This window comes from Diorhabda sublineata, chromosome 9 (genome assembly GCF_026230105.1).
Source record: "Diorhabda sublineata isolate icDioSubl1.1 chromosome 9, icDioSubl1.1, whole genome shotgun sequence".
Lineage (NCBI taxonomy): Eukaryota > Metazoa > Arthropoda > Insecta > Coleoptera > Chrysomelidae > Diorhabda > Diorhabda sublineata.
In genome coordinates, this window is record NC_079482.1 from 17,303,094 (window position 1) to 17,323,131 (window position 20,038).

Genomic DNA, 20,038 nt, shown 5'->3' on the forward strand with positions numbered 1-20,038 from the left:
AAATTTACTAATTTTTTCATAAAAATTTGAAAAATGACTGGATTTAAACTCTTAAGTTCTAGAAAGTTTGAATATAAAAGGGAATTGTTCTAGGTAGTGATTACTTTGAACATAGATACTCGTAATATCATTTTCCTGAAAATACTTGTAGGTTTCTTATATCTAAAAATATCTAGCGTTACTTTCTAGTTGAGGCATCAAATCTGAACTAAGTTAGAATTTCTGGAACCGTTGGCGATATTCATACTGAATATACTATTTACACCACCACTACACCAACACTGTTTACCTTCAGTCTCTGAAGACGATAACTTGGTTATAGAAACGCGCGTCAGACAGTATAATTGTTGTTGTTGGTATAATGGTAATGTAAACAGTATCTTCAGTACATCAAATTTGAGCTCATAATTATGAAATTCACCATTCACTTTCTAAACAATCGTTCATGCAGCAAAATTGCTTCAATGACGGTTTTGAAATAAGAGAATTAGTTACTAATACTATATATCTGTGAAAATTGCAATTATGATAGATTGTGCCTTCTGCTCAAATATTATTTAAAACCATAATATTAGAAAAATTGTTTAGCTGGTTGTCATCCTTCACGAATCACCCTGTATACCGGAAGATGCGAAACTTTAGTGTAAATCTCTCTAATATCTCTTTAGAAGTATCAGATCCCATCTTGTCTCCCCTTTTTTCGTTCTTGAAGAAATGTACTGTGAGAGGCAGTTTATTTCCTTTGAAAGTATTTTCAACCGCAAATAAGTATATTTATTCAAAGGAATGAATTGGAAATTTAGAAAAGCAGAAGAGCTTTGAGAATCTGCATATAAAAAAAATAATTATTCTATTTACCAAATTTTTGGTTGATTAAATATTCATTACCGCTGTTATATGAATTATAATATAATTATCCAATTTTTCCAGTTGAATGTTCCTTTTTATTATCATTATAAGTACGATTATCATATTGGAGTAGAGTTATATAATTAATTTGGAGAAACCCTTGTTACAGCCAGTCCAAAATATAGAAAAAATATTTGTATTCATATTGACACGAGTAGATGATAGAGGAAAGGAAGTTGCGGTTATTTATCGAGAATAGTGATATAACAAGTTGCGATAAAAGAGGAATGGAGTTCGATGGGAGTGATTTACGAACGGATGAGGAGCATAAATCTATTTATATGAAGATGATTTCTTCGAATCTCACATATACCTAATATAGTCCGAAACGGTCGGTTGAACACTTGAGTATGAACTTCCAATTATAATCTTCCTAGAGCTTGAATTAGTTCCGACAATTTTTTCGACATGAGAATTCTCGTAAAAAAAAAGTTTAATTCAAACTCGTGGAAATTTTATACTGAAAATATTAAATAACAAATAAAATTTTTAACATATTAATGAGTGCTTATTTTGATGATATATATATATATATATATATATATATATATATATATATATATATATATATATATATATTTGGTGACCATATATATTGACGCGCTAAATCAACAAGTCTTAGAATCCTATTAAAGTTTTAATTGTAAAACGTTCCCTTTTGGAGAAGATAGTTTATAAAAAAGTAGATAGCTTCATCATCTATCAGCCATCTTCCATCCACTGCTGGTTATAGGCCTCCTCTAGTTTAAACCATCTAGCTCTATCTTGAGCTGTATGTATCCAATTTCCTACAATTTTCTTTACATCGTCACTCCATCTTGTTGGCGGCCTGCCTCTACTTCTCTTATCCATTCTTGGCCTCCACTCCAATATTCTTTTCGTCCATCTATTATCTGTCATTCGGGCTACATGGCCTGCCCATTTCCATTTCTTTTGGGCTATAATTTCAATAATGTCCTTAACGTTTGTTCTTCTTCTTATGTTCTCATTTGTAATTATATCCCTTCTCGTAATTCCCAACATTGCCCTTTCCATTGTCCGTTGCGCCACTCTCATCTTTCCTGCAGTTTGTCTCGTGAGGGTAAGCGTCTCTGCCCCATAGGACATCACAGGTATAACACACTGCTCATATACTTTTCTCTTTAGGCTTATTGGTAAGTCTGATTTCAGGGTACTACCTAGATATTTATAGTCATATATTTGCGCTATCTCACCTCCATCGATAATTATGTTATCATTTGTTACCAGATTTGTTATAAATTTGGTTTTGTCTAGATTTATTTCTAGGCCAACACTCATTGTGGTTCTTTTCAAATCCGTGGCCATCCGCCGAGCGTCTTGCATATTGTCGGTGATTATGACGATATCGTCTGCGAAACGCAGGTGGTTTAGATACTCACAGTCGATATTTATACCTTTCTCTTCCCAGTTTAATTTTTTGAAAGAGTATTCCAACACACTTGTGAAGAGCTTAGGAGAGCTTGTCTAATCCCGCGTCCTACATCTATCTTATTTGTTGGTTAGGGGCCTATTATATTTTATGGATTTTTCTATCAGTATCTTAATGGTTTGCAAATGGTCGTTTGTTCCATACCCTATTCTGAACCCCGCCTGTTCTCTGGACTGATAAAAGTCTAACATTCGTTCCAAGCATTTCGTTACGATCTTAGTGAACCATTTATAAAGGTGAGAAAGCAAGCTTATAGGTCTATAGTTTTCAAGGTTCGTTATATCCCCTTTTTTGTGGATGAGAATTATCGTCGCATTTCTCCACTTTTCCGGGATTTCCTCCTTTTGTATACATAGATTGAAGAGGGAGATTATTTCTTTTAAAAGTTTCTCACCCCCAACTTTGACAGCTTCTATCACAATTTGGTCTTCTCCTGCCGCTTTCTTGTGTTTCATTTGCGTTAGGGCATTTTTTGATTCTTCAATTGTTATTTCGGGTACAAGTTCTGAACCTTGGTTTACGACTTTCATTTTATTTTTTGTGATATTTAATTCTTCTCTTCTGCTCCTATATAGTTCCTTGTAGAATTCTTCTACAATTTTTACCAATTCTCTCCTATTGTTTGCTTCTTTTTTGTTGTTATCCTTGAGTTTGACGATTTCCTTTTTCCCATCAGCTAGTCTCCTTCTAAGCACCTTCATACTTTTATTTACTTCGATTACTTGTCTGGTTTTTTCTGTGTTATATTTCCTTAAATCTTCCCGTATTTCTTTTGAAATAGTCTTATTTAGTGTTCTTATTTCGCTTGTATCTTCCTTTTGTTGTTCTACTAGAAGTCTTCTTTGTCTAATTAGATCTTTTGTATTTTTGCTTATTTTTTCTTTTTTATCTCCATCTCTTTTACGGTATTTTTGTTGTGCTTTTAAAATTGTTCCAGTGATTTCTTCATTTAATATGTATATGTCTAGTGACTGGTTCGTGTTTTGGAGAAGATAGTTTATAAAAAAGTAGATAGCTTAATACCATCCAATTCGAGGAAATTGTAATCAACAAGCAGTATCATAAAATGAAAGAAAAATCATGCAATCTGTTTTCGTTTTATGCACAAGCTGAACGTATTAAAATTAAATACAATAATATTGAATATTTAACGCTTTTGGTTCAGCATCCTGATCTCAATTTCGAGCAAGGAGATTTATTAAAAGGTAAGAGTAATATTTCTTGTGAAAATATTCTCTTTTTCAACCATAATTCCAGTGCTGAGAGGAACATAGTAATATCGAAGTATTACTTTCATTTTATAAATCATAGACATTTAGTCAAGAAAATCCGTCTTCCTTTATCCGCCGTTTACGACAAGAGAAGTGGAAATCGCATTTAAAAAACAGTATAAATACTCAATTGCTGTTACCAGTAAATAACTTGGAAAATACATAAAATAAATACATACCTACATAAAATTTTTTTGGTACTGATTTCGGTTATATTTATGATATTGAATCAAAATATGAAATCAGTTCTCCTCTACGAGGCTAGCTTCTTTAGATATATGAAGAAAATTGAAGAGAGGAAGTGACCGGAAGTCTCAAGATCGGATCTTCGCACCTACGCCGGTCGCAACTTGCAAAACAGTTTGAGAAGCAAAAAAATGTATGGAGACCATGAAATAGAAGATACGCAAGAAGAAATCCGATTTGCGCATACTCACTCTGATGACGCTTACCCATACAGGCAGTGTAAAAAACCGTCACAAATTGAGTTCTGTTTGTGATTCATTTTCATGAGTCATAGATCATTTTCTCACCCCCTCGCTAGTTTCGAGGGTGGTTTAAATTTCAATCGGAAGTTTGCTTCGAGAGATTTTTACAAAGCCGAATTTATTTACAGTTTTTGTAGATAGTCTCCCTCACACCATACGCACTTCTGCCACCTTTTTAGAAGCTTTCGGATGCATTTTCGTAAAAATCTCTCGGCTTGTCACGTAATCGTTCGCGCACGAAGGATTGATTCTACCTCTACATTGCTCTCGAATTGCAGTCGACCGCCAAGCTCCTCTTTCGATGGACCAAATCAGTAATAGTCGTATGGCGACAAATTGGGACTATAAGGAGGGTGGTTTAGTATTTCTCAGTTCAATTTTTCCCACGTTTTCGTCGTAAGCATTGTCTTGCAGAAATATCGCAGTATGAATTTTATATCACGTCATTTTGATCTGTATAGAGGTTTCGCTGTGTTTCTCAGAAGGTTGCTATAAGACTGCGTTGTCACATTACATTGTTTATTGAGAGAATCAGTCAAAATTACTCCTCTCATGTCCCTAAACATGATACACAATACCTTTCGCAATCATCAACGTAACCTTCGCTTTATCTAGTGCGCCATCATCTTTTTTCCTCCACTCCATAGACGTGCGTTTATTCTACGTGGTGTAACTAAATCTCTTCTGTGGTGAATATTCAATTCAATGAATTTCTTCCTTCCTCCTCATATCGCTGCAGGAGAAGCATGCAAACCCTCCTAGCTAGTGAGCTTCTGCTCAAAATTTCAGAAGTCTTGCCACGAATTTAGCTGAAATTTCGATTCAACCGAGCAGTTCATGAATTATTGGATCAATAGTATCTACGGTTTCGCCAATGTTTCGGCAAAATCATAGTAAAGTACTTCATGGGTCTTTCAAATTGAGTTCCTTTGCTTGAATCATTTCACATTTGGATTTCACATTATCTCTGACCGAAAAACGATCAATGGTGCGGTGCGCAGCGGACACTGATACATCCTTCTCACTAAAAAGTGAGTTTTTGTCAAAGATTATTGATGAAGAGATGGGATGTTTTATTATGATACAAAAATTTTCACAGAATTTCATTTCATCATTCTCCAAACGAGGAAACAGTGTATGAAACTCACCTATCCTGGGTTTTTTATTTTCATGCTTTAGTAGCCCAATCCTTTTTCTCTGCATCCTCGGAGTTACAGTTTCCTCATACTTTTTTCTCTTTTCTCAAGTGAGGCAATTATCACTTTTAAGAAATTTCAAAAATATAATCCAAAGAGACTTAGCGAATACCAACGGCCGTCGATTGACGGTAACGCGTGAATATTATTGAATTGACTTTATGAGTGTGCTGACAAAGTTATGTACTTTGGATTTTTACTCAATATCAGAACAATTGACGAAGAAAAACAAGGAAACGGCTTTTCATGTAAAAAAAGTTATTCTCATAATATCTCTCTAGAAGTGAATATCTTAATGAAATAATAAAAATGTTATCAACCGAGACATATTCGTGAAATTCACAACAATGATATGAATGTACTCTATAATTTATTGTTCATATTATTATGAACACACTTTAAATTTTTTCATAATTTTCTAAGAAGGTATTCGTTGACTGGTTTATTTATTTATCTTTCTTGTTCTGTAAAAAACTTTTAATGCCAAAAACTTCAGGCAATAAAGTTTTTACTTCAGAATTTACTTGATATTCATAAAATTCAATTCATTATTTCTTAAAAAGTTTCACGTACATGAAGTAAGTCCAATGAAGCTCTGTTATAGGATAATTTTGGATAAATAAATACTTTTGATATTCATAAGCTTACTTTCCCGGCAGGAGACTCTTCCTCGGGAAATGTTATTCGGCATCAGTTGAAGTATATAATTAACTGGTACTCAGATGGGGTGAACAATCAATATTAAATTGGACGCCATCCGCTTTTTAACGAACGACGTTAACAATAGAAAAGGAGAATAAATAAGCTGAAAATACCTTGTTAATTAAATCAAAAATCAAAATTATAGAATCTAAAACAACAAAAGATTAATAAAAAAAGTTCCACAACAAATGAATTTATTGATAAAAACAACTAAATTCGCTCAACTATCCAAAAGAGCACAATGAACAAAATCAGTTATGGATTAAAAACAACCCAGATTTATTTATATATTTAAGACTAGGTTGTGACTTATCCATGAAAATCTAGATTCCTAGATATTGGATGAGTTGAACTTATAGTTTGGTGGTTGGATCCTTTATGGTTGAAACTGCAGCTATAGAACTGCAAGGAAAAAATAAAATGAGGAAGGAGACGGGCACACAGATGAAACATATGAAAGAAAGAACGGTTAGGAAGAACAGATTTGAACAAAAGGAGCTTATGATCTAACATATGAAAAAACTGGAATCATATTTTTTAAAATATAACTCAGCATGAATCTGTTCTATTCTATTCGTTCTGTTCCCCAAAAGAAGAGACAATACGAATTTATATGGGAACTATTATACTAAATTTGCTTAAAACTGAAGGAAATCCATCAAGATAACCGAAATTTATGTGAAGAGGATGATAAAAAAGAACAAGGAAAAACTTACCAGCAAATATAAAGAATGGAGTCGCCACAAATTTACTTTGAATCTAAGAGAAGGTGAACAGAGGAAGAATGAAGTGGGAGGTCAATCAAAAATTAATTTCTTCAAAAACTCGAATATTAGAATAAACAAAACAGAAGTGACTACTGTGTCACAATATGTGAACAAATGAACATTTAACCACGTGGACCATTTATTCACTCTCTTCCATCATGACAATGTTTTCTCTGCATCATATCGATTACACATCTTCACTTATTTTTGCTTTTTTGTTTCTAGCTATCTCGATTTTTGCTGATATGAATGAAATAACTTTTATTCCTGCATATTTATTGAAAAAACATATATGTGCGGGTATAGAAAGCTTAATGGGCAATAACTGCCGATAGTCCGGCCGTACTACGCCATTTTATTTGGATTCCTCGGGCGCCTATGTAATTCTTGTAGCTGCGTTAAACTAGGAACAGAATAGTTAAACTAGCCAACTACCTCAAATGTCTCCACCAAGATTCCTTTCTTCTGAAAGTCTCATTATTGTAGTATCTTCAGCACAATGAGCTACCCTTAGCAAGAATACTGTTACGAACTCGTCCAAACATGGGCCGTGAAGCTGGTGCGGTTCAGTTATAATGGAACTCTAAAATTTGGCAATTATGTCATTCCATTTTATGTTTGTCGGCGCCTTTAATATTACCTTCGATGTATGTTTTTCATAAACAGTGGCGAGTTGTTTCTGTGTTTTTTATCAGAACTAATTTCTACGAAGTTCCTTTTATTGATTTAGTTTTCTTTTTCTCAACTTTTTAGAATTCTAGAAATATCATTCTGATATACATTCGAGCTTGTTTAACAGCGAGATTCAGTTTATAAGTAAAAGTCTTAATGAACGTGAGTTAAGTACGTAAAAGACAGTGTACTTATACAAATTTACCCCACCGCACTGTTAAAAAACAGTTTAAATAAATTAGGAAATAAGAAAAACATTACAATACTATCAAGGTGTCAATAAGCTTTCTGTGGACAAATGATGGTAATCTTCACTGAAGATCATTCAGTAGAACATCGTTTGTTACTTCCCATTAACTCCTCTATCTATCAAATCGTTAATTTTAATTGACAAATTTCCTTCAAACGCGATACTTATGGAATCTAGATAACTATGAGATGAATTTCCAATCTACCTCCGGTGGTTCAATTAACGAATACATACTATTCAAAACAATATGAAAGTTTATCTTATATTTAGTCAAAGCCTTTGTTATGGATTTATAACTATTGGAATGGGAAGTTGGGATTATATAGAAAGCATCCGAAGAAAAAGTTACTAGATTATCTCTACAATAAGAGAATTAACCTCTTTCGATACGAAAGTAACAATGATGTATTAATTGTTACAAAATGAAAGTTATCCATTTTCCAATTTTTGTCGAGAAAATATATGAAACTATTCGTGATAATCTATCTTAATTTAAGATATCTATTCATTAAAATCAGTTTGAAACAACAGATAAAAAATTGACGTTATCAAAATATTCCCATGAAGACCGAAGTGTAGTAGGTGCATTCATTCATGGCCACGAGCCATCAACAAAAAACCGTGGACTGGGATATCGAAGTTATCCTTGGAACGTAGTGGAACAATGCATCGAATGTAAATCTTGCGACCTTCTTCTTCTAACGACGCCGTCTCCCAACGTTGGCTCTGTAGACGTCTGTCCGAGCCATCTGCGCAAGCCTTTCAGCCATGAATTTTGGTTACAGCCTATCGACCGTTTTCCTCCGATCTTCCCTTCTATTATCAAACGGAGAATCTCATATCGCTCGTCTCTTATTATATGTCCTAGGTACTGCAACTTTCTCTCCTTGATTGTCGTGGGAAGTTCTTTATGTTTGCCCATTTGCTGTAGGACTTCTATGTTCATCTTATGTTCCGTCCAAGATATCCGCAGCATTCGCCTGTAGGCGTACATTTCGAACGCATCAATTTTCTTCTCTGTGACTGCTTTCATGGTCCAACTTTCACATATGTACAGAAGAACAGGAAAAATGTAACAGCAAGCATTCAGGAGTTCCAGGCTGAGGTTGCGGTTTGCCAGAAGTGTCCTCATGTTCAGAGTTTTCCGCGCTTGCTCAATTCTTGATCTGATTACGAGTTTTGGGTCGTATTACTGGTTGACGAGCGTGCCCAGGTATCTCAGAGATTACTGAGTGATTGGAGACTAGGATGTAATGGAGTTTATCGATTTTGATTACTTTTTATTTAGGATGTAGTTATCTCATAAAGATGTCAATATTTATGATTCATTAACAGATGACATTGTACTTAATTTTATATTGTTCCTTTTTATTACTTCTTCATGTATAGTACATTGAGGTATTTCATACTTTGGGAAGTGAATATTTAAAAGTCTATTTTAGTACGATCACCTGCTTGGTATAATATTCCAGAATTTTACACCTATAATCTGTTTAAGCTACAATTCTTATTTTCGTCTCTCGAGCAATTGCTATGGGTCCGATTTGGTTCAAAATTAGCATACATGGCTTTTTTGGCGGCGGATTGATGTTATTAGAGTTTGATTGAAAACAAATGAATATTTCGAGGGGTCCCAGAGCAAAAAAGTGGTTTTTGACCTTTTCTCACCTCTGCAGGTCAGACGAAAAGCGACTGAAAAATGAAATTTCACATGTAGGTTCAATTAGTTGCGAGATGATTTCCTGTCTAATGTCCAAATTTTCCATCTCCACCCCTCCTCATTTTATGGTCATTTTTGTTTTATTTTCTTATTTTTAACTAGAGGGTTCGAACTTCGCATGCAAGTAGGGGTGATGTTGAAGAATTGTCTATCTCAAGTTCAAAGTTTTTTTCTTCATTTCTTCTAGCACACAAAGCCTGAAATCATTTTGATCGTTGTAATTGTTGAACTGGACCGCCTCCTATTTAATGAATAATACGAGTATGATCGTTGCTAGGGTGATTGTTTTCTTTCCCATTTTCGAAATTTCTTGTCATTATGACAATTTTTTCTCTGTTGTCAATTGGAATTGAACAAGAGGGTTCGAGACCACCGGGTCTATTGAAATTATGAATTTTCATTCGAGAGAGAGAGTTAACTTGTGAAATGAAAAGTTAATGAGGAATAACAAATTTTCCATATAAATAAATAAGATTGAGAATTGATATCATTTCCAAGAAATTCATTTTATGGAAAGATTTGTTTTTGTATTAGTTAAATTCTTCATTCGACGAAAAATGCGACTTTCGTGATGGAGCTCTGCTGCTCACGGCTTTTTTTTTTAAATTTAGAATTAAAACAAATTTTACCGGGATTTTATGACTTTTTAATATCATTAACATTTGACGCGTTTATTACAACCGAATTATGACTTTCTATTGCCTTTTTGGCCTGTTAGTCTGCTACTTCTCCATTCTAGAACCAGTGTGATAAGGTATGAACGTGAATTTAATATTTATTTAGGATTCCTTGTTTCAAAAGAAAAAGGGTGATCATTATAAACTTCTTAAATGATATTTGGTGAATAAACAGAATTGGTGATTATGAGAATATTGAATTTGCATTTCTGAGGATTTAAGGGTTTGTAGGCATACCTACAGTAGAAATTGTACTGCAGGTCGGCAATATCGAAGATATGTTACAATCGCGCGATTCCAATGCCAATTATAATTTCCAAGATACCTGTATATATTTTTCAATAATCATTTGATATGAAGATTTATTTTTGATAAATGTTTTTCCATAAAAAATTCTTTTCTCCAATTCAAACTCCTTCAGAGAGAATATGTTGGTTTATACTTAAATACTGTCAATTTCATCTAATTAAATTTTTGGCTACAGTATTATTTCACTTACTTTGAACAATAATTTTCCATTGGCGGACCTTTGTCCAGAGTTCAAAAACTACTGTCCTGATCTATTGATGTTTATGTTATGTAAACCATAAACAATTGTTTGACATGGAAATGAAAACTTTTAAGTGATGAGTTTTATGTGTTATCAAGTCTCCGAACCACATTAATAATAAGAAGAGAATATAATACTCAATTTGTGACAATGTAACTGAACATACAAAGTTGTACCTCAGTTAATAACTTCCGGTGGTTGAAGAAGTTTATTTCCAAATGGAAAAGTAACAATTACGTGCAGTTTATACCAGATTTCCTTCTCTCTATCTTAGCACCAATACTATTGATTGATAGAGAAAATTTAACAAGTCAATTTTCTCATTTTATTTTTTTTACTCTGTCTGGGTTGTATTTCCTTCGACTTTCAAGATGGATGCAGAAAATGAATGAATTTTGCATTGGAAATAGATCTCCTGAGTCAACAGAATGTTGAATAGGCCTCATAACCAACCCACTACGTCTACTGTATATGAAACTTCATTTACATGAACACTGCGAACAAAATAGATCATAAATGATGCTAAAACTTTATGTTAATATGTCAACTAAGTCAAGAATCAATTCTTTAGAAAAGATTTTTCGAATTATCAATTACCAGATAACACTTGATAACAGTGTCATACTGTAGCTTATATAGAGAATTCAAAATTATTCAGCTATATAAATATATAGAACTAACATTACAACTTATTAATTCTGTAAGTTTTTTGGCGGTCGTCATCTATTGTTTGTATGTTTCCTATGCTATTAACCCGTCATTGGAAATAACTACTACTACTTGACGTTTGTGTAAAAGTTAATCAACAGCTGGAATAAGCAAGGTAATGAATGCTACTTGAAGTAATACATAAGAACATGCTTATTCTATGTGGCATTTGAAATAATGTTGTCAAATACTGTGTCAAACCTGAAAAATAATACAAACAATGAATAAGATTTTGATTTTGATCATACGGATTTTTTGTTTTAAGTTAACAACGATACCTGCGTTTATTAATACTCAAATGGCTGATATGCTCTTTTTGTACGGATTAGAGAATGGTAATACCTTAGAGGATAGACGTATGTATGTCTAGCGTTATACAAGTAAGCGTTTACCATGTTGTGATCCATTTACTAGGATACAAATTCGATTAAAAGAGACTAGAACATTTGCTAAATGAAGGAATATTATTGGAAGGCATAGAAATGTGGGAACTCCACAATTAGAAAACCAAATTCTTTAAATGATTGACCAATATCCAGAAACGAGTGCCAGAAAAATTTCTGATAGAGTAAATGTTAGTAATATAACTGTTTGGAATATTCTGAAATATAATTAATTGCATAAATGTGTTCAACAATTGCTACCTTCTGACTATCCGCTCTTCAAGAATTGAATTGAAATGAAATTTTTATAATGATCACATATGGGCAGATGTAAATCCACATGCAACAGTTGTAGCATGGTGTCGAACACTCCTTTTCGGTCAATGTTTCTTTTAGCACCATCTAAGATTATTTAATAGCATAATTTTTTATTATATTTTTATTTTCTAAAAATGGACTTCCAGTTCTTTTAGAAGATGTATATCATATTTATTAGAAGGTGCATTTGGTTCATACAGGACGGCGCTCCTCCACATTAAGCAGTGATTATACGCGTAACGTTTTTTCAGACTATTGAATCGAACAAGGATTTTTATACCTGTGGCCCCCTAGGTCACCTGGACATAATATTTTTAATTTTTGTGTGTAGAATCACTCATTTACACAACCACCATATTTAACTTAGAAGATCTTCAAAACCGTATCATACAAAGCTGTAATGTTATATGTAATAATCCTAATATCTTCGAACGTATTCGGCAATCCAAGTCAAGTGGATGCATGCATTTTGACTGGAGGTGCACATTTTAAACATATGCTTTGAAATGTACTATTTCTTCTTTATATTCAACAAATGTTGTAGTTTCCAATAAAATAATCAAACTACAAGTTTATCACACATGTTCTTAAAATCATTTCGTCCTAAATGAACTCACAAAACACCCACTATATTTCTTAGATAATTTAGGAATCACCCTCTGATTGAACTTTTCACTAATAAAATACAACATGTAAGGATTATTCAAACCAACCAAAAAAATTGTGAAAGCTTAAGGTCAACGAAAGACAAACGAGAGCTTTTTTCACGCACAAGAGTCTGTCGCATTCTTTGTTCATGTATAAAAGTTTATGTGGGTACCACAAAATGATCCATACAAATTACAATTGAAGAACACAGAGCCAGTTGCCGCCTGGGACAAAAAAATCTAAAATAATATAAAATGCTTTAACAAACAACGATGTAACATCAAAAGTGCGGAATCGCAGCAACAACTTATCGCAGTAGATTATATATATACACTTGAGTCCCGCTAGTGCGAACATGATTAATCCGAACGTTCGCTTTATCCGATTACATTACAGAAATTGTTTGTAGATACATAACATAATTTGGACTAATTTAAAAATATATTTCACAAAATTAAAAGTAAACATAGCAGTCGGAAAGGTGAATTATGTTGAAAAGAAATGAAAATTAAGTAAAAATAGTTTGTTTAATGAGTACAGACTAAATTGACAAAATCCAAACAAACAAAAGAAGAAATATGTAGTCAAAAAGATTGTAGGTACATACCGTACTAAAAAAGAACAATAAACTTCGGTTACTTTTTGGACATCACATCCCTCATCGTCATTTGTTACAGCTTTGACAGTCTGGTTTTCGCCGTGTATCTTCGCCATTTTCTCATGAACATGTCATCCGTGGGTGTGGCAGTGAATTGTCGCTCCAAACAGCGAAGGACAAGGTGAAGTGCAGCTGCTGCCTGATTATGCGAAACTTCCTCCTCTCCCTTCGCACACTCTGGCTCATCGCCGCTCTACTTCTTCTCATCACACTAAACCTGCACATCCATCATGGCTGCGATGATGTCATCATATGTCAAAGGCTCGGCGCTATCGGTATCTGCCGCCATCCATTCAATCACGTCTGCTTCGAATGCATCCTTGCAACCTGGAATGTTCTGTAGTAGTGGAATTAGGTTAACGGTGTCATTTTTTGTAGATTGTTCGAATTTCGAAGATCTCCATGGTTTGCTCCAAGATTTTCTTAATGCTCCAACTGTCACATTTTTTCAAGACTCAGCTGCCCAGTAGACAACATCCTTTATGTTTGTTTCTTTGATTTTTTTTACCAAAAGGATGGTATCGTCGAATATTTGAAAAACCGTTTTCGGTACTTCTGCTTCAGCGTCTGCAAAACTCCCTTGTCCATTGGCTGTAGTAAAGGTGTCACTTTTGGTGGTAAAAAGGTTGTCTTCATTTTACCGCAAATAAGTTCTTCAACTATCTAACAGACGGCACAAATTGATCTTGAAAGCATTCCTCAACTAATTTGCCATCCATCCAACCCCTTTTAGTTCGGATTGGACGGACTCAACGGTATATATAGAGACTATTAGAATTAAAAACACACAAACAATGTTAACAGATTATAAGAAGGGCCTTAACTCACTCGTAGCAACAAAACAGTGTTACCTCCTGCTTACTCCTAAGGGACTGTCGATAAATTACGTAACGCCTTGATAGACAGACAGACTGAGAACAACTTGTTACAGTAGTGTTACGGATAGACATAGAGGATTTTCTTAAAATGTAACGTAACACTTTTTAAATTTGAACTGAACGATCCTAAAAATTAGCGAATTGGGACAATTCGGCGTAACGTGAGACTAGGCAAAAAAATATTAATAAAGAAAAAGCAGAATCAGAACACGTCGAGTGGGTGGACGAAGAGAACGTTAATATAGAAAATCTGAATATAATCAATTATTATGAACTTGAGAAAAATTCTGTTCCAGAAATTTCATAATCTTGAAGAGTGGTTGGAAAATCCTTTTACCGAGGATACGAAATGATTTTTATAATTGTTCTGATTAATCTAAAATAAGTGTATAACGCCAAAGACATGTTTGATAATCCGAATTCTAGAATTTATTTATTTTTAATAAGATAAAAAATGTATCAGACCAAATATAATCTCAACAGTCATATAATATAACATTAGATAATTTAGCTTGCAATATTTAAGTTGAATGAACTTGTATAAGCAGAGCATCGTGTTTAAATAGCTTTTTTATGGTCCATATAACTCGTTTTCTTTTTCGAGAGGTTGTTACGTTATTCTAGACAGACAGAGTAGAATGTTACGATAGCGTTACAGACAGACAGGCCATGAAATTTCAGCGTTACAGTCCCTAAGCAGGAGTTACTCCCTTCTCCACTGAAATATACGAGCTCAGACCATAGATAGCCAACTCCAGTCCTCGTTTCAGCGCCTAGTTCATGAACACTACTAAGCGTACATGAAACGATAGTTTCTTTTCTACTTTTGGTGGTATACTTAAAATTCGAATCATTCGTCGAGTTATTTTTCAAAATAGTTTAATGGAGTTGTATCAACCAAAACGATCACAATGATTTTTGTTGTTACGACTCCTGGACGGTTGGTCTTAAATATACACTCTCATTTTTAATTATGGGAAGAATTGGGCTTCAGAATTGAAACAAAAAAATAAGAAGAACCACGGTTTTTTATTACATGCAAAAAATTCAAAATTAATATATTAATAAATACATGTACGTACGTATATATAAGAGTATCATATCACTTCAAGTGAATGTGGATAAAGGATTCGTTCTCTGTGCAACAGAATCTGCAGGATAGATTATCTGCAGTCTTCAAGTGTTCGTTAAGGCCACAGTGCTCTAGATAAATCCATAATCATAATAAAACTACTACTATACTGTTCTTTTAGATTTTTTTTGAGTGTTTGTATGCCATTTTAAACAAGAAAGCACCATCATCAATCTTTCATCTACACCTTCTAAACCTCATTTTTTACATAATTGAATAAAATTATATCTATTATAATATTTATTTATATATAATTCAAAATATTTGGTATAATTGTTCACGTTTGCTCAATAAATCTAATATTGAAAAAGTTACGTTCAATCCTACTTTGTAACTAGCGCCCTCTATGAGAGTCAGACATAAAAACAAATTTATTTGATGTATCAGCTTCCAAACAATATTCGTATAAAATTTCAATACAATGTTGCCAGTAGTTGCGGCAAAATCGTAAAAAATGTGTATAATTTTCTTTTCTTCAACGCCCTTTATCGTGAATACGGATGGCGTTTTACGAAATTTTTTTACTGAGCAAACCCCAAATATTTGTCAATTTTATATCTATTCTAGAGAGGGAATCACTTTTTTGGAACACCCTGTATAAGCGTGTTTTTCGGGTTTTCTATTAAACTCACAACTTTATCATTTTTATATTCGATTAACTATGAATGTGTTTCGAATCATTTATAAATCTAATCATTCCAACTTAACCTTCGCTGTAACATTGAACTTTTTTACTTCCATAATTAGAATGTCAATCTCAAAATCACGTTATATGTTCTGACGTATTTCAAAATAACTCCATTATGGACTCCAATTTTCTAAAGCATTACTGCATAAACTTTCCATGAAACACAAAAGTTAAGTTCGCAGGAGTTGGAATTGCATTTTAAGAGCAGATAGTTCAGTTTTTCAATTAATGAAATTATGTCCACAATGATACGAGTACATCTGCGGTTAACTGTGATAAAAGTAGAAGAGGTAATTGAAAAATTCCAACAATATGTCACAGATAATAATTAATATTAAACTATTCCGTATATAGCAATTTAAATTTAGTCCTATTATGGCAAGCGTAAAATTGAAATTTCTCAAATAAAACAAGAAAAAAATCATAACATTGCTCTATAAATAATATGAACAGGACTAGATGTGAGTACAATGGGATTTGATGAAACCGGTTATTGAGAAACTAATTAAAATAGAAAAATTATCTGCAGAAGTAGATTTTATCTCATGGAATAGAGAAGCAGCAGTCCATAATAGGTTCACGTATATACCAAGGTAGCATGATGATAAACGATGTGAGAGAGAACTGAGAATATTAGTAAAAAACTCTATATATATATAACTCTACACACAACAAAAAAATTACGTGATTCGTAATTAAACAAGAGATGTGAATAAAAATTTGAGTCAGGTCACATTTTTGTGAAAAATAAATTTATTGTTTTGAAAAAAAAAACCATTTACCAAGTTCCACTTTTATCATCAGTACTTAAAAAGCATATTCTCTTAGACCGTTTCAAATGTGTTCTATATTCAGGGTCCAAATTGATTTTAATTAAATAACAAGGGTACTCCGCCAACATTGATGGTTTCCATTTGCCTTGGTAGAGTCTTTCAATTGTGACTTTATCTTGATGAAAGCGTTCGTCACTTAAAGCGCTCATATCTTTCGGAAAAAAACCTTAGGTGGGAATGTGAGAATTGTGTGTTAAATTCCAATTGAAGCACTGGGCATTTTTTTGGTGAGGTCAGAATATTGAGAAGATATGGAGATGAATGGAAGATTTTTAATTCATTTTTTGACTTCAGGTTTAACAAATACACTTTCCTTCATTATAACGTCGTTCAAAGAAGAAAATTTTTGTTTTTAAAATTTGAAACCAGTTCTTTGGGAACCACAAACTCAAATGAAGGTTCATTTTTCACCTTTTTTGCATTTGTAGATGAGCAATGAAAATTTTCGAAATGATTTACTATTTTTATTCATGGAAAATAATCGAATATATGAAGAAATCAATGTTTCTAGTGAAAACGTTGTATGAGACATTTAAATTGGGCAGGGTTCATATTCACTACTAATAACCTGAACTCTGTTATGTAACAAATACCTGAAGCGATTCAAAATTGTCTATAATCACTCTCTTCTTCACCGAGATCTTAACCTGAGGATATGATCAATCTGAGCCAAATCGAATTTTTGAGGTCTTTGTTTCCTTTCTAATTTATAAAAACGCAAATTAAGTTTATTTCTAAGCAGCCTTGACATAAGTTGCTTCATAACTAGGAAGTTAAAATTTCGTATCAGCACAGATAGTAATTATTTGTCTAGTACTCAGAATTCTATGAAGTCCAATCAATACAAAATCTATTCAAATTAAGAAAAGAACAGTCACAAGACTATTATAAATATATAAACATTATCCAATTGTTTACATTTAATTTTATTAATTCTTTATCTGAATCCTTCATTCAATTGATTTACGAGAATTAATGAATTAACGAGTGCTACAGTCCGTCAACATCAAATCTCCAAGTCTTTCTCTAACTTAATTTCTTAATAATCGTAACATAAATACTACTCGAGGAAGACCAGTTCATAAACTCGGACGTATTTTGATATATGATGCTCAATCAAAAATTGAGCTGTGAGAATAAAATCTTAAAAAAAAATGTTCGTCGTTGAATGCTAGGCCAAAAAAACTCGTCCCAAATCTAAATCAACTTTCAGCTCACATGCACATTTCCTTGTACTCTAAATACACTAATGCCAAAGAACGCACTATTTTCTGACTCCCTGGGTCGCGGGACTGACTCCCCTTGTCCCGGGATCCTTTTTTTTTTTTAAGGAGCCTCCATTTTGTAGAAGATCCTGACTCCGCTCACCGTGCAAATTGTTTTTTCGCTCGTAATTGTTTAATAACAATCGGTACGTTTGTTGAATGTATATCTTTGTTTATTTAGGTAAGTACGTCTAACGTATTTAGTAAATACTAAACTCCATAAATTTGCTGGATGGGTTGTTTACAACAATAGTTTTTGCTCGTCAAATAATTTTATAGTTCTACTAGCTGATCCGGCGAACATTGTTTTGCCATTTAAATTATTTCTAGGAAATTTCTAGTGTAGAAAAAAAATAACTAACTTCTAAGTGTGTAAGGATGTGGTATATGAGTGAAAGAGGCATGGAACGCTGTGAGCGATGAGCGAATATAAAAATAACAAAACACCTAACATTTTTTATTTTATTTATTATAATTTATTCCTAAAAATTATGTATATCATTAATTAATTACGACGATAACACTAACAAACAATATCAATCTCTTAATGTTATAGCGTGAACAATATTTTTTGTTAGCCCATCTTTAGCTAACAAACAAACTGGATGGTTTACTCACTCGAGAGTATAATTGTCCGTGTGGAAAACATGGTGTGCTCAAATCTAAGTCACAAACAGATATCGTTTGGCCTTGTTAGTCATTACAAATGCCAATCTAATCGGAAACTGAATACATTTAAATTGAATTGGCACATCTGTAGGTATAATAGGGATTCGTGATATTAATATATTTTCACCTCGGAACTTGCCATTTGACTTTGGCTTCGATAACGTTTTTCATTAATTTTTGAAAGACTAATCGCATACCATTGCACAGCCGTAGTGGGTTCAAATTAAGAAGCAAAATAATCGGAGATGCAGCCTTCAATTGTAAATTATGCGGTGGCATGCCTGGCAAATCTAGTGAGTTCGCTTCGCTGCCATCGCAAACTGTATCAATAGATTTGTATGATACTAAGTTCCCTGGCAAAAACAACTATTGTATCTTCAGATTTAAATCGTCAACGTCCACATTTTGTGCCGCTAAAATTGATCATTTTGTAAGCCATTCATGATTTATGTACTGTGTGTGTACATCGGGAAATATTTTTTCAATGAGAGCATCTCGCGAATCAATGATTGTGCAGAAATCGGTCGGTAATTTTACGCATCCAGTTTCATCTATAATAACTTTTCCATCACCGATATATGGATAAATAAAAATAGAAAAACATTATGAATTTTATAATAAATGTATGAGAATAATTTATACTTACAACACAATATACGTTATTGGCGGGAGCTCTTGAGACTAATGTAACCATGTGATAAGTTTCAATTAAATGTTAGGCTGTTGAGTCTAACATTTAACTGAGAGTAAATTATCCCCGCCAGTGATAATTGATCTGTTATAGAGCGGAATGAAAAATGAATTAATTACTAAAATGACTATTGAAAAAATTCTCAGACCTACTGATATACATATATATTATTATATGGATAACATGTTGAGAAACGCTGACATAAGGGGTCATACATAAACTATATCATACGAATTTCATGATTTTTTGACCTTCCCCCCGTCCTTGTCACAGCTGGTCACGTTTCTGAGACTCCCCTCTTCACTAGTGAGACGCAACATATTTTGCAAATCACACTTGGATATTATTTAATGAAAACAATTATTCAAAAATCATTTTTATTTCCATTTAAATTATTTTTTAATTAAATTAAAATCAAATCAAACAATATACAAAACAAAATACATTAAATCATATTATTTGAGAGAATTAACAAAATAAAAAATATATAATATGAAAAAAATAATAGAATTGAA

The 20,038-nt window shown here is 33.0% G+C and overlaps 2 protein-coding genes across 6 annotated transcripts in view; one reads left to right on the plus strand and one right to left on the minus strand.

Moving 5' to 3' along the window:
- LOC130448864 (FMRFamide receptor-like) overlaps nucleotides 1-20,038 on the plus strand; it is a 416,668-nt gene that overhangs the window by 253,509 nt on the left and 143,121 nt on the right. The window lies entirely within an intron of this gene.
- LOC130448546 (uncharacterized) lies at nucleotides 1,612-5,321 on the minus strand. Its single transcript, XM_056785960.1, has 3 exons — nucleotides 5,267-5,321; nucleotides 2,754-3,278; nucleotides 1,612-1,847 (listed from the first exon to the last, which is right to left on the minus strand). The coding sequence occupies exons 1-3, from the start codon at nucleotides 5,319-5,321 to the stop codon at nucleotides 1,612-1,614; spliced, it is 816 nt and encodes a 271-aa protein (XP_056641938.1).

What these genes read in the sequence shown, in the direction of transcription:
- LOC130448546 (XM_056785960.1), bottom strand. Translation starts at nt 5,321, where the DNA reads ATGCAGAGAAAAAGGATTGGGCTACTAAAGCATGAAAATAAAAAACCC. An exon ending in AAATAAAAAACCCAGGATAG is followed by an intron (nt 3,279 to 5,266) that starts GTGAGTTTCATA and finishes CAATTTTAAAAG; the next exon opens with CACAACAAAAATACCGTAAA. An exon ending in AGAAGCTGTCAAAGTTGGGG is followed by an intron (nt 1,848 to 2,753) that starts GTGAGAAACTTT and finishes TTGAAATTATAG; the next exon opens with CCCAAAAGAAATGGAAATGG.